Below are 16,470 nucleotides of genomic sequence, written 5' to 3'. Positions count from 1 at the left end.
ACAGTGTAAATATCTATCACGACCACCCTACCAAAATCTTCCTCTCTTTTATACTCTTATACTATCAATATTCTACCTATATGTAATCTTCTTCTTGTGAATATTTTGTAACATTACAATGGTGGCAGCGAACTATATGTAATTCACGCACCTCGTCCCTTGTTATTGGTAACAGTGTAGTTAACGTAAACCCATGCCCTCCCTCATTTTAGCCATAACACCTGACCTTGTTGAGTATTGTTCGAAAGTGCGTGATAAGGAGTTCCTATAGTAGCGTGAAAAGTGTCCTAGTGTGTCATCGTTACAGCTCAAGTAAATGTCTCTCGTCGTGGTATGAGCGAATTTTTTCTAGAAATATGTTCAGTGCTTAACGTGATTTCGTCTCCGCGATCTGTGACATTCTCAGTAGCCCAAGTGCAGTTTGATTGTTGGTCAGTGTTGAACGAGAAATTGTTTCAGTTGCCGTGTCTGTACTAACTGTTATAACTTAACATGTCTTTTAACCTACATCCTCCTCCTCTGTCCTATCCCTCACCACCTCCTTACCCTTCCTCCCATCCCTGCCCTGCCCTGCCCTGCCCTGGTCCAGCCGTACCGTGCCCGCCCTGCCGTACCGTGCCCCGCCCTGCCGTTCCGTGCCCGCCCCGCCGTTCCGTGCCCCGAAAGCCCCGGCCTGGCCCGATCAACCACGCCTGCCTCCCCACCTCACCCGCCACGCCTCGCTCCCCGCCCCGGGCCAGCCTGGCCAGCAGCCCCGCCTCACCTGCCCCTTCCTCACCTGCCTCGCCGCCGAAGACCTCACTAATCCCCGTCTTCTGTCCCGTAAGCTATATGTTGATGATGATGGTTAATATAAAGTAATATTGCGATGAATGCAGAGCTTCACTGCGATTTTATGCTGTTATGATTTGTGATACTCTTTGACGCAGAAGTGATAAATAAAATTCAATGTAGTGAGCAGAGCTTCACTCCCGACTGACTCTAAGCACTGTTCACCACTATTCAATACTGGTTCCATTCCTTTCGGTTATGATCACTGTGGTCATGTCCTTATAAGATTATGATCACTGTGATGCGCGAACACTGTGGTCATGATCGCCGTGGTCATGATCATTGTGGTTATGACTGTAGTCACTTAACCACTGTGGTCATGATCACTGTAGTTTATGATCCCTTTGGTCATGATTATTATGATCATGATCGTTGTGGTCATGATCACAGTGGTCATGATCACTGGGGTCATGATCACTGGGGTCATGATCACTGTGGTCATGAACACTGTGGTCATGATCACTGGGATCATGATGACTGTGGTTATGATCACTGTGGTCATGATTTCTGTGGTTATGATCACTGTGGTCATGATTACTGTTTTCATGATTACTGTGGTCATGATCACTGTGGTCATGATCACTGTGGTCATGTTCAGTGTGGTCATGATCATTGTGTTTATAATCACTGTAGTCATGATCGTTGTGGTCATGATCACTATAGTCATGATCACTGTGGGTATGATCACTGTTTCATGATGTAGTGATGGGTTGTCAGACCACAGCTTACATCTCAGAAACAGTCCAGACTTGACCCGACATTAGGGGGTCAAAGTGTAGGGTAACTCTCACTGCTGACCAAGGGTTGCCTCTCATCAATGTGCTATGCCCTCGATCGGCTCAACCTGACGGCTCGCCTCCCAATATATAGGGCGTCCTAGTCCTCCCTCTGCGAGAGAGAGACAGAGAGAGAGAGTGTGTCTTGTAAGGAGGAAGGGCCAGCTACTACACCACCAGGCCCGCTCGAGAGGAGGCAGGAGGACCCGAGCAGTCGCCTCCGGTCAGGACCAGACTTCCCTCCGGCGCCAGCTAAGCAGTCCCATAGAGACAACCCAGGACCACCTGCTAGGCTTCCCTAGGTCACGTGAGTGTTTGTCAGAGCTTTCCATGGGATGAGTTACTTACGTGGGAAGTGTATTCATTTCATGTTCGTGTCCGAGAATCAGAGTGTCTAGTAACGTAATATGATGTCCTAGTAACGTAAATATAATGTCCTAGTAACTTCAATAGAAGGTGTTATTAATATGTCCATGTCATGTTCGTAATTAATAAAGAGTTGTAACGAAGCGGTGTTTGAGAAGTCGCCCTTAAGACGTCATAGATGTGTATTGACGTATAAGATACGATAAGTGTAAATATCTATCACGAGCACGCTACCAAGTCTTCCCTCTTTTATACTCTTATACTATCAATATTCTACCTATATGTAATCTTCTTCTTGTGAGATTTGTCTCATGACAATGATCACTGTGGTCATAATCACCGTGGTCATCATCACTGTGGTTATGATCATGGTTTTCATGATCATTGAGGTCATTATCACTGTAGTCATGATCACTGTAGTCATGATCACTATGGTTATGATCACTGTGGTTGTGATCACTGTTGTCATGATTACTGTTTTCATGATCACTGTGGTTATGATCACTGTGGTCATGATCACTGTCGTTATGATCACTGTAGTCATGATCTGTGTGGTCATGATCCCTTTGGTCATGATTATTATGATCATGATCGTTGTGGTCATGATCACTATGGTCATGATCACTGTGGTTGTGATCACTGTTGTCATGATTACTGTTTTCATGATCACTGTGGTCATGATCACTGTGGTCATGATCACTGTGGTTATGATCACTGTGGTTATGATTACTGTTTTCATGAACACTGTGGTCATGATCACTGTGGTCATGATCACTGTGGTCATGAACACTGTAGTTATGATCTCTGTGGTCATGATCACTGTGGTTATGATCATTGTGGTTATGATGACTGTGGTCATGATCACTATGGTTATGATCACTGTGGTCATGATCACTATGGTTATGATCACTGTGGTCATGAACACTGTAGTTATGATGACTGTAGTCATGATCACTGTGGTCATGATCACTGTGGTCATGGTCACTGGGGTTATGATCACTGTGGTTATGACCACTGTGGTTATGATGACTGTAGTCATTATCACTGTGGTCATGATCACTGTGGTCATGACCACTGTGGTTATGATCACTGTGGTTATGATGAATGTAGTCATGATCACTATGGTTCATGATCACTGTGGTCATGACCACTGTGGTCATTATTATTGTTAACATGATCGTTGTCGTCATGATCACCGTGGTCATGATCACTGTAGTCATGATCACTGTGGTTATGATGACTGTAGTCATGATCACTGTGGTTATGATGACTGTAGTCATGATCACTGTGGTCATGATCACTGTGGTCATGGTCACTGGGGTCATGTTCACTGTGGTTATGATCACTGTAGTCATGATCACTGTGATTATGATCAATGTGGTTATGATCACTGTGGTTATGATGACTGGTGTCATGATCACTGTGGTCATGATCACTGTGGTCATGATCACTGTGGTCATGATCACTGTGGTCATGGTCACTGGGGTTATGATCACTGTGGTTATGATGACTGTGGTTATGATGACTGTAGTCATGATCACTGTGGTCATGATCACTGTGGTCATGATCACTGTGGTCATGATCACTGTAGTCATGATCACTGTGGTCATGATCACTGGGGTCACGATCACTGTGGTTATGATCACTGTGGTCATGATTACTGTTTTCATTTTCACTGTGGTCATGATCACTGTGGTCATGATCACTGGGGTCATGATCACTGGGGTCATGATCACTGTGGTCATGATCACTCTGGTCATGATCACTGTGGTCATGATCACTGTGGTCATGATCACTGTGGTCATGATTACTGTTTTCATGATCACTGTGGTAATGATCACTGTTGTTATGATCTCTGTGGTCATGAACGCTGTGGTCATGATCACTGTGGTCATGATCACTGTGGTCATAATCATTTTGGTCATGATCACTGTGGTTATGATCATGGTTTTCATGATCATTGAGGTCAATATCACTGTAGTCATGATCACTGTAGTCATGTTCACTGTGGTTATGATCCCTGTGGTTGTGATCACTGTTGTCATGATTACTGTTTTCATGATCAATGTGGTTATGATCGCTGTAGTCATGATCTGTGTGGTCATGATCACTGTGGTAATGATCACTGTGGTCATGATCACTGTGGTTGTGATCATTGTTGTCATGATTATTGTTTTTATGATCACTGTGGTCATGATCACTGTTGTTATGATCACTGTGGTTATGATCACTGTGGTTTTGATCACTGTGGTTATCATTACTGTTTTCATGGTCACTATGGTTATGATCACTGTGGTCATGAACACTATGGTCATGATCACTGTGGTCATGATCATTGTGGTTATGATGACTGTAGTTATAATCACTGTGGTCATGATCACCGTGGTCATGGTCACTGGGGTCATGATCACTGTGGTTATGATCACTGTGGTTATGATGACTGTAGTCATGATCACTGTGGTCATGATCACTGTGGTCATGATCACTGTGGTTATGATGACTGTAGTCATGATCACTGTGGTCATGACCACTGTGGTCATTATTATTATTATCATGATCGTTGTCGTCCTGATCACCGTGGTCATGATCACTGTAGTCATGATCACTGTGGTTATGATGACTGTAGTCATGATCACTGTGGTCATGATCACTGTGGTCATGATCACTGTGGATATGATCACTGTAAACATGATCTGTGTGGTCATGATCACTGTGGTCATGATCACTGTGGTCATGATCACTGTGGTTATGATCCCTGTGGTCATGATTATTATGATCATGATCGTTGTGGTCATGATCACTGTGGTTATGGTCACTGGGGTGATGATCACTGTGTTTATGATCACTGTAGTCATGATCTGTGTGGCCATGATCACTGTGGTCATGATCACTGTGGTCATGATCACTGTGGTTATGATCACTGTGGTCATGATCACTGTGGTCATGATCATTGTTTTCATGATCACTGTGGCCATGATCATTATTGTCATGATCACTGTGGTCATAATCACTGTGGTCATGATCATTGTGATCATTATCACTGTGGTCATGATCACTGCGGTTATGATCCCTGTGGTCATGATTATTATGATCATGATCGTTGTGGTCATGATCACTGAGGTTATGATCACTGTGGGCATGATCATTGTGGTCATGATCATTATGGTCATGATCATTGTTGTCATGTTCACTGAGGTTATGATGATTATGGTCATGATCACTGTGGTCATAATCAATGAGGCCATGATCACTCTAGTCATGATCACTGTGGTTTTGTTCACTGTGGACATGATCACAGGTTGTCATGATCACTGAGGTTATGGTCATTATGATCATGATCACTGTGGTCAAGATCGCTGTGGGTCATGATCACTGTGGTCATGATCAGAGTGGACATGATGAATTTGGTCATGATCACTGTGGTCATGATCATTATGGTCATGATCACTGTCGTCATGATCACCTGGTCATGATCACTGTGGTCATGATCACTGTGGTCATGATTACTGTAGTCATGATCACTGTGGTCATGATCACTGTGGTTATGATCTTTTGGTCATGATCAATGTGGTCATGATCACTGTAGTCATGATCACTGTGGTCATGATCACCGTGGTCATGATAACTGTGGTCATGATCACTGAGGTCATGATCACTGTGGTCATGATCACTGAGGTCATGATCACAGTGGCTATGATAATTATGGTGATGATCAATGTAGTTATAATGATTGTTGTCATGATCACTGTGGCCACGATCACTGTGGTCATGATCATTATGGTCATTATCGTTTTGGTCATGATCACTGAGGTCACGATCACTGTGGTCATAATTATTGTTGTCAATATCACTTTGGCCATGATCACTGTGGCCATTATCACTGTCGTCATGATCTTTATCATCATAATCACTGGGCCATTAACACTGTGGTTCATGATCACTGTGATCATGATCTCTGTGGTCGTGATCACAGTGATCATGATCTTTGTTAAAATGATCACTGTGGTCATGATCACTCTGGCCATTATCACTGTGATCATGATCACTGTGGCCTTTATCACTGTGGCCATGATCACAGTGGTCGTGATCACTGTGGTCATGATCTTTGTTAACATGATCACTGTGGTCATGATCACTGTGGTCGTGATCACTGTGGTCATGATCACTGTGGTCATGATCACAGTGGTCGTGCTCTCTGTGGTCATGATCTTTGTTAACATGATCACTGTGGTCATGATCACTGTGGTCGTGATCACTGTGGTCATGATCACAGTGGTCATGATCACTGTGGTCGTGATCACTGTGGTCATTATCTTTGTTAACATGATTACTGTGGTCATGATCACTGTGGTCATGATCACTGTGGTCATGATCACTGTGGTCATGATCACTGTGTTTATGATCACTGTGGTCATGATCACTTGGTCCTTATCATTGGGTGTCATAATGTCTCTGGTCATGATCACTGTGGTCATTATAATTGTGGTCATGATGTCTGTGGTCATGATCATTGTGGCCATGATCACTGTGGTCATGATCACTGCGGTCATGATCAATGTAGTCATGTTCATTGTGGTCATGATCACTGTGGTCATGATCACTGTGGTCATGATCATTGTTGTCATGATCACTGTGGCCATGATCATTATTGTCATGATCACTGTGGTCATAATCACTGTGGTCATGATCATTGTGGTTATGATCCCTGTGGTCATGATTATTATGATCATGATCGTTGTGGTCATGATCACTGAGGTCATGATCACTGTGGGCATGATCATTGTGATCATGATCATTATGGTCATGATCACTGTTGTCATGTTCACTGAGGTTATGGTCATTATGGTCATGATCACTGTGGTCATAATCACTGAGGCCATGATCACTGTAGTCATGATCACTGTGGTGTTGTTCACTGTGGACATGATCACCGTTGTCATGACACACTGAGGTTATGGTCATTATGGTCATGATCACTGTGGTCAAGATCACTGTGGGTCATGATCACTGTGGTCATGATCAGAGTGGTCATGATGAATGTGGTCATGATCACTGTGGTCATGATCATTATGGTCATGATCACTGTCGTCATGATCACCTGGTCATGATCACTGTGGTCATGATCACTGTAGTCATGATTACTGTAGTCATGATCACTGTGGTCATGATCACTGTGGTTATGATCTTTTGGTCATGATCAATGTGGTCATGAACACTCTAGTCATGATCACTGTGGTCATGATCACCGTGGTCATGATAACTGTGGTCATGATCACTGAGGTCATGATCACTGTGGTCATGATCACTGAGGTCATGATCACTGTGGCTATGATCATTATGGTGATGATCAATGTAGTTAAAATCATTGTGGTCATGATCACTGTGGCCATGATCACTGTGGATATGATCACTGTGGCCACGATCACTGTGGTCATGATCATTATGGTCATTATCGTTTTGGTCATGATCACTGAGGTCACGATCACTGTGGTCATAATTATTGTTGTCAATATCACTTTGGCCATGATCACTGTGGCTATTATCACTGTGGCCGTGATCACTGTGGTTATGATAACTGTGGTCATGATCACTGTGGCCATTATCTCTGTCGTCATGATCTTTATCATCATAATCACTGGGCCATTAGGGTGTGTCATAGGAGGGAAGATCAGCTAAAACTAATGGCCCATCACTTTTTTGGTAGATTTTAGTGTATATAAACAGAAAATAATTTCAGTTTCAATATTTTGCAACCTTTTGCTAGGTAAATTTTAGCGTGAAATTTATCGAAAATCTAATGTACAGCTGCATTAGTGCATTACAATTAAATAGTGAACATTGCTTTCTGACTTCATTCTTTAACAACCCAACTAACAATATTTTTTTCTCTTTCAGATTCTGATGCATTTATAAGTTGATAATATTTGCGATGGCTGCTTGTGTCAGGACGAGGAACAAAAAATCCAGCCATCTCAGTCACTATCTTGGGTCTGGGAGAGAGCTCCTGAAGTCGGAGTTGCCTACATTGAGAGATGCTTTGAGATACGGTGTTTTAATCAGGCAAATCAGTGAAAAGAACCAAAAAACTTACACAAACAAAGACATTGCCAGTGATATGACCAAAGCTGTCTTGGCACAGTACACTCTGGCTAACGCTCAGTTCAAGCCTCCAGTCATAACAAGTCAGAAGAAGATTAGAGAGAGACTGCTAGCCAGTTGGGAAAAGGCAAGAGATATCTCTCTTGGGAGAGGAAAACTTGCAGTTAAGGACAGCTTTGCCAAGCAACTGGTCCAGTTATTTGACATAATTACTTGCAAGTGCCCAATTGTTCTCTGTCCTGAGTTTGGATGCGATCGTGACTGTAAATCCGAGGCCCACATCTCCTGTATTTGCAAGCGTGAACTGAAGATTCCTGTGATCGAACTGGCATTTGTCAAAGCACAGAGAGAGAAGACTGGCAGTATAGGGGCTCTCATGATTTCTAGCCAAGATATTCCGGAGTCCAAGAGACAGGAGGCTGCCACAGAGAGACAGAAGAGGAGAAGAGTTGCCGAGGAAAAGAGACTTGAGAAGGCCCAGGGTGAGGTAAAAAAGGCCGATGATTGGAGTCAAGCTGATTCAGAGTTTAATGACTTCCCCATGGCTGATCCGAGTGCTGACCAGGAGAATGGTGACTTTGTCCCTAACCCAGAAAATAATGATCCCAAACCTTCCAGGCATAAGATTCGAAATAGGAAAGATATCCCGAGCATAGCTCTGGCCAGCATGCGACACCACACTGGTCTCAGAGAAACTGCAGAGATAGCAACAGCTGCCTGGATTGACGGTGGTTTGATAACACCTGATGATGTTCACCTGGTGATAGATCATAACAAAGTAAGGAGAGCTCAGGAGAAACTTGTCAGTAACCTAGAAGAGGAGTTTGATTAGGGGATAAGAGAAAATGGAATCAATTGTTTGTTCTTTGATGGGAGAAGGGATGACACTAAAGTGTTCATGAAAGTTGGAGATTCTGACAAGTTGTTCCCTGCCATGGTGAAGGAGGAACACTACTCCTGCTGCAGTGAACCAGGAGGGAAGTATTTGTTGCATTTCACTCCAGAGAAAGATGACATCAGGAAACCAGCTGAGATAGTGGCAGATAACATTGTGAACTGGCTCAGAGAGAGGAACGTAGACCAGACCCTGCAGGCCATTGGAGGGGACAGCACCAACACGAACACAGGGTGGCAAGGGGGGGTCATACAGTGGATGGAGCGGAAGATTGGGAGGAAGCTGGTCTGGATTGTTTGTGACCTCCACACCAACGAGTTGCCACTCAGACATCTGATCCAGGAGCTGGATGGCAAGACTCTTTCAAACAACAGATGGTCTGGTCCTCTTGGCAAGATGCTGGACTCTGCCACTGAGTTAGAAATAAATCCGAGCTTTGAAAAAATCACAGTTGACCCTCCACTCGTTGAGCTTGCACATACTGTCATTGACGACCTGAGTACTGACCAGTACTATGGTTACATGATTTGCAGTGCCATCAAAACTGGGGTCATGCCTGATAGACTTGCTTACCTGCAGATAGGTCCAGTCTCACATTCTAGGTGGCTCACAACGGCTCTCAGGTTCTGCAGAATTTGAGTCGCTCATCATAAACTGAAAGGGACCCAGCTTCACAACCTGAGACTTATTGTCCAATTCATCGTGAGTGTCTACTTGCCAAATTGGTTCAACACCAAGGTCAAGTCATCGTTCTCCGAAGGTCCGAGGCATGTTCTCTTCCAGCTTGAGCTCCTGAGGAGTCAGCCAAGGAAGGTTGTTCAGATTGTGGAGCAGACTGTGAGATCTTCCTGGTATGCTCATCCGGAGCCAGTTCTGCAGACAATGCTCTGCAGTAAGGATGAGGAGGAGAGAAGAGTGGCAGTCAAAAAGATCTTGGATATGAGACTTATGAGAGGATCTGGGCATGACGAATCAGTTGGTAACGATTCCTTCAGGGTCAGGAAGACTCCTGAAGTCAATCTAGGTGCCAAGACCCTCACTGATCTCATAGATCTGGATAACATCCAGGCTGGCAGTGAGCCCCCTCTTACCTGCAGCCTCACCAATGTTCATGTCCCTGCCTGGCCCTCGCACACCCAGAATATAGAGCGTTGTGTACAGCAAGTGAGCGAGACCAGCAGTCACGTGTACAGCCAGGAGAGGAGGGAAGGCTATATCCGAGCTCAGGTGGTCAGCAGGGAGGTGATGAGTAGAAACAGAAGCAAGAAAGACATGTTCTCTATGGTGTGCAGCAACACCGGGGCGTAGTAGTAAAACCGGTTTTTGTATTTGATGATTTTGTTTTCTAAAGGAATATTAAATTTAATAAATGTGTCAAGATCATTCGTTTCACTATTCTGGATCATTTTCATCCTAATAAATTAACCTGATACATTTACTTTACTTTAAATAAGCTATTTAGTGGTGTTGGTAAAAGGGTGGGAATACTGAATTTTCATAAGATTTCAAGTTAAAATTTACCTAGCAAAAAATGAAAACTTTTCAAATCTGAAGATATCACATGATTCTGCACATAGAACTACATCATTAATACCATGGGCCGATTTTTCAAACTCAAAAAAAAAAAAAATTCGCCTCCGTATGACACACCCTACTGGGCCATTAACACTGTGGTTATGATCACTGTGATCATGATCACTGTGGTCGTTATCACAGTGATCATGATCTTTGTTAACGTGATCACTGTGGTCATGATCACTCTGGCCATTATCACTGTGATCATGATCACTGTGGCCTTTATCACTGTGGCCATGATCACAGAGGTCGTGATCACTGTGGTCATGATCACTGTGGTCATGATCACATTGGTCGTGATCACTGTGGTCATGATCTTTGTTAACATGATCACTGTGGTCATGATCACTGTGGTCGTGATCACTGTGGTCATGATCACAGTGGTCATGATCACAGTGGTCGTGATCACTGTGGTCATGATCTTTGTTAACATGATTACTGTGGTCATGATCACTGTGGTCATGATCACTGTGGTCATGATCACTGTGGTTATGATCACTGTGGTCATGATCACTTGGTCCTTATCATTGGGTGTCATAATGTCTCTGGTCATGATCACTGTGGTCATGATCATTGTGGTCATGATGTCTGTGGTCATGATCATTGTGGCCATGATCACTGTGGTCATGATCAATGTAGTCATGTTCATTGTGGTCATGATCACTGCGGTCATGATCACTGTAGTCATGATTATTGTGGTCATGATCACTGTGGTCATGATTACTGTGTTCATGATCACTGTGGCCATGATCACTGGTGTTAAGGTTCTCCTCCAGTAGATGGTGTTAAGGTTCTCCTCCAGTAGATGGTGCTGTAGTATTTCTTCTTTTTCCGTACAGTAGATGTTGCTGTAGTAGGTCTTCTGGTTCCGTGCAGTAGATGGTGCTGTAGTAGGTCTTCTGGTTCCGTGCAGTAGATGGTGCTGTAGTAGGTCGTCTGGTTCCGCACAGTAGAAGGTCGTCTGGTTCCGTACAGTAGTCTGGGGCTGTAGTAGGTAGTCTGGTTCCGTACAGTAGTTGGGGCTGTAGTAGGTCGTCTGGTTCCGTGCTGTAGATGGTGCTGTAGTAGGTCGTTTGGTGCCAAACAGTATATGGTAACTGTTATATCTCTGATAGTGATAAAAAATAAACAAAAGCTGCAGTGTAAAGGTGTCGTGGCAGACCGAACACTGCTAACCTAACTTCCGAGGACGACAGTCAAGTACTCTGTTACCTCTTCGTTAAGGTCAGCCACACAACTAACGCCGCATAGTCTCAACACCTTTACTTCATCACTAAGGTTTATAGACTTAAATCTGGTCGGGAAGAAAAGTGACACTCTCTTTATGTGTACCTTATGACGGACACTGTTGAGATGAATTTTTTTCCAGAAGAGGATGAATGTGTAAACTCTTAATGTTCACTCGAGATAATATGAAATTAAAATATTTTACGCGAGAGTCACATACGCACAATTCGAGATCAATTTATCTGTTAGAAGTTCTATCATGTAGACCGGAAGTTAATATGTAAAAATATGATGGCACCCGCATGTTCTGTGTTATCTACTGCCACTTCCTCGCTGGCGCATCCCTGTTGAGTAGTATTTTATCTAGTGGAGGCGACGGAGGCACGACACCCACCAGCAGCTGAGGGAGGAGCTGAGTCTTGTGGTGAGGTAGGTTGAAGACTTTCAGTTGTCAACTTGTCAGCTGTGTTTGAGGTAGTCAACACACGAGAGCGATACACCTGACATGGCTAATAAAACTCTTAGTGTGTTCAGTGTTCTACACCTTCATAGGGTCCAGTCATGTTGTGAGTCTCACCCGGTTTTATGTGACGACAGTAATTATTGGATTATATTATACAATGTTACACGCGTATATTTATTTGGGGGTGAACAGTTTTTAATATATCGCTGTTTACAAACCTGCTGTTCAGAGTATTGAGTATATTTACCCCGAGAACTGGATATTTGTCGGTGACATATTGTTTGCGGGCAGATTCTGGGAGAATCCAGAATGTACCTGAGATCTATCAGAATCAACCCGGAGGTATAATCTGGGATCTTACACCGTGTTCATCTGCTGCCCCATGAAGATCTTCTTGCTGCTGTTGTTTAACATTGATCCCTGAAATAGCCTAGAGTAGCATTTTCAATATCACTATCGATCCACCTTGAGCTTACTATAAGATTCGAGATGGTGTCCCGAGACAGCGCCAATAATGCTTGTTACCAGCTACAATTTCTGAACCGCCTGGACTGAAGTGCAAAATTTTGCTCTCGAGGTGAGGTTTTCAAACACCTTGTATTTAATAAACGCCCTTAACACACTGTAGCCATCAGAAGACTTATACATTTAATTTTCAACAACAGTCAGGACAAAGATAAGAAAGGGAGTGGTGAAAGTATACCATTATATCAATAAGTGACACATTTTCAGTCACAGTCCAATACAAGCACTGCATGTAAATATTAGATAAACCTGGCCGTTAAAATTATTTAATTGTCATCTCGAAAACTTGGCGTCTTTTGGCGTCAACAAGTTCATCGTGTGTGCTAATGTTTGAACAATGCTCTCCACTGCATAAGGAACACATGGAAGTGCAGTACTCCACCATCTTTTGGCCTCCACAATGCCCCTTACATCCATCCCATGAGGAGAAGCTTCTCTGGAGCTGGGAATCCCTCGCTTCCGATAGGTAACAGCTCTCCAATTTTAAATGAACTTCCCTTCAAACAAAAGAATTTGTTTCACGTGGATGATTAAAATCTGCTGAATTAGGAAATATTCGTGTTGATTAATTATGCCTGTTGAATTCTAACAGTAAAAACTTACTCAGTAGTGAAGTGCAGAGTATTTCTACACCATTGTTACAGTGTGGTAATATGTACAGAAAGAATGCTGACGAATTGCAGTGTTATCCGTAGACAGCATTTCCATTTTGAACTCAGAAGAAAGTTTTCATTTCTTGATTCCTCTCCCTTATAGCAGTCAACGAATTAACAAAATGAGCTGTCCTTCATTACTATAAATATTGTTATATGTGATGAAGAAGTTAATCCATGCAATATTAATAAGAGTTTTATTCATATAAGTAAAATGGGAGACTTATTTTGTTTTTGCACCCAGTGAGGATTTCTGGTCCCCATACAAGGATATTAAGAACGTTTCACCAGATGCTGCGGGGTCGTCCTTTTAGTTGCCAATATGATTGAAAACCTCCATATAGCTGAGGTTCAGCTTAAGTAGCACCTCCTTTGTTTGCTCTTTTTAAAGAGTGCTGAAGCACTGTCACACCCAGAAACTACGTGATAAACACTCCCGGTCTTCTCCTGGATGTCGAGAAGGCAGAACACTCCACAGTTTGACTGCGTGGGGAAAAAAGGATGTACTATAACGGGTTATTCTGGTGACATCCACAGAGAAACTGTGGGCACCGCGGGTAAGACGAGTATGTTACGAGCCCACGGCCTTACCGGCGGTACACAGGAGGCCAAATCCATCGAACATTGCCCGTTAAAGTACCTGTAAAAAAGAGAGAGTGAAGCAACATTACGGCGAAGAGAAAGGGAAGAAAGATTATCAACTAAAGGAGGAGAGTCATTAAGACGAAATGACTAATGAATCCCTTATTAACTTGAAGTAACTGCTCAGGAGTGAAGTAGCGATGGCATCTGTACAGCATTCCCAGCTTTCGGGAGGCAGCATTCATCATGAAATAATTTAGGTTGGAAGTGGAACATCTAATTATTTTCCTCCTAGTATGCTTGAAAATTGTTTTGTACGATTTTCTCCAATCACACCAGTCTATATGGTAGTTCAATTGTACGATGCTAAACATGTGTTTTTATTTACTCCCTTTGTAACCAAAGAAATAATATCACGCTGTGATTGAATGAAATCCAGTTTGTATTAAAAAATAATAACTAACAAGCTTTCCTTATTAATACTGTAAGCTGCACTTGAAAATCTCTGTAACTTGGCAGGAATCATATTTAGCGTAGAGGTTAAGTGTCATTTTTTTTTTAGGAAATCTTGCAAATGGTGATACAAGTATGAAAATTGGCAACAAAATTCAATATGGACTAATTATCAAATCCATCTGATAGGGCAATAAAAATTCCAAGATAACGGCCATTTTTCAAGATGGCCGCCAAATGTGGATGTCAGATTTTACTTTTTGGCATAAAAATTATTGTGTTCATCAATTCAAGTGATTTCAGCGTTGATTTCCATGTTTTTGAGTATGTAAAATCTGAATTTTGTGTTGAAAACTCTGAAATGGATATCATTCAAAGGAACCATGCTTATAAAGAGCGAATGTCAATGTACTACCAAGACACACTGATGACAACACTGCTGTGAAACTCAGCATGGAGTTCAGTGTCAGCTAAATATGAAACTCATAGTAAAGATTAATTTTTATACAAGTACCAAGTGTCCCAAATGTTACCTAATATGCCCCAAATAAGGTTAAGTAGCCGCACCTGAATTGACAGGATGTCCCAGCGCAGGAGAACCGCGCCAAACATAATAGGGTTAAAGTTATCCGGATGGTGTACAGATCGCACGGGACTTAAATGATACTGAATGAACGATCTGGTTAGGTTAGGTTAACCTTAGATGTATCCCATACCGGAAAGTACATATGGTACAAAGTGGTAAAAGGATAAACCCTCGGCTCTGTACCACGATGGCGATTATTATTGGTCCTAAAAGTAATCCTGAAAGGAAAACAATCTGGGCCAAGTGCTGTCTATGTCAAGATGATAATAAGGAAGAACTTAAATCGCCAAAGACTAACCCTACTAGAAGAGAGGAAGATAGCTACAGCAAATTAGCCAAGAATACTCCTCTTATCAACTCAGTCATTGCCCTCCAATAAGGCTTGATATGGAAAGACTAGATGATGGGGATGGTATTGCAGAGATACCGAGGAAAAATAATGACAAATACGTTTATTTTATTTTTATTTATTTATTTTTTACAGGGATTAGCCCACATCGGGGCCTGGGGGGCGAAAATATAATACTATTAATAACACAAATAATATAATAATAATAATAAAAATAATAATAATAATAATAATAATAATAATAATAATAATAATAATAATAATAATAATAATAATAATAATAATAATAATAATAATGATAATAATAATTCATAAATAAAATTTATAATAAAAAATACAAAAATGAAAATAAAATAATAATATAATAATGATAATAATAATAACACTATCATAATAATAATAATAATTATGAAATACAAAAATGAAAAAAGATCAAAATTGAGAAACAATATACAGTATGTATGTTGTGTTGTCAACAGTAAGAGAAACAATTGAAACCCTGCAATTGTGTTTAAATGAGGCAGAAAGTCAGTTCAGTAACCTGGGACTTGGCCACAATTTTCGTGATGCCATATGGCAGCAGGGTCTACCATAAGATAATACATTATGCTTCCAATATCTTCCAAGGCGGTAGTACCTCCCTGTTTGGTAGCTCCCTACTACCTACTACCTAGCTGTAGACTTTGGTTTATCAACAAAATGTTGCAAAGAGCCCAAATAAGAGCAATTACGTCTGAAGTTGACAGCGATGAAAGTTGCAGAAGTAAGATTCCACGAAAACCAGAAGACACAAAAACCACAACAGAATGCTTTTGTGTGACAAGCCAGCTCCAGAGAGTGCTCTCAGACAAGCAATGGCATTGAAACTCAATGACAGAATCAATGAATGTGCAAAGACACTCAGTGACAAAAGGTTCCTTGTTATACTTAGTGCGGGAAATATAGTGACACAAGAGATGAAATATCACCCTGCTTGTTTAGCTGCCCTGTACAATAAAGGAAGAGCTTATCTTAGTGCAAAGGAATATGAGAAAAAAACAAAAACCTTGAAAACAAAGTTGCATATCCACTGGCTTTCTCTGAATTGGTG

The 16,470-nt window shown here is 42.0% G+C and overlaps 1 protein-coding gene across 1 annotated transcript; it reads right to left on the bottom strand.

Annotated features, from left to right (window-relative positions):
- Nucleotides 1-1,135: 1,135 nt before the first annotated feature.
- Nucleotides 1,136-6,103, bottom strand: LOC121857289 (probable serine/threonine-protein kinase DDB_G0282963). Its single transcript, XM_042353317.1, has 7 exons — nt 5,630-6,103; nt 5,270-5,436; nt 4,910-5,163; nt 3,785-4,066; nt 2,884-3,108; nt 2,299-2,520; nt 1,136-1,338 (listed from the first exon to the last, which is right to left on the bottom strand). The coding sequence occupies exons 1-7, from the start codon at nt 6,101-6,103 to the stop codon at nt 1,136-1,138; spliced, it is 1,827 nt and encodes a 608-aa protein (XP_042209251.1).
- Nucleotides 6,104-16,470: the final 10,367 nt, after the last annotated feature.

The sequence above is a fragment of the Homarus americanus genome, unplaced genomic scaffold (genome assembly GCF_018991925.1).
Source record: "Homarus americanus isolate GMGI-L3 unplaced genomic scaffold, GMGI_Hamer_2.0 scaffold51859, whole genome shotgun sequence".
NCBI lineage: Eukaryota > Metazoa > Arthropoda > Malacostraca > Decapoda > Nephropidae > Homarus > Homarus americanus.
Note: the sequence above shows the minus strand (reverse complement) of the source record. Positions and strands in the feature narration are given on the sequence as shown.

Coding starts and splice junctions, on each gene's coding strand:
- LOC121857289 (XM_042353317.1), bottom strand. CDS start 6,103: ATGACCACAGTGATCATGTTAACAAAGATCATGACCACAGTGATCACG. Junction 5,164..5,269: donor CTCAGTGATCATGACAACCT/GTGATCATGTCC, acceptor TCATAACCTCAG/TGAACATGACAACAATGATC. Junction 3,109..3,784: donor CCACAGTGATCATGAAAACA/GTAATCATGACC, acceptor TCATGACCACAG/TGATCATGAACCATAGTGAT.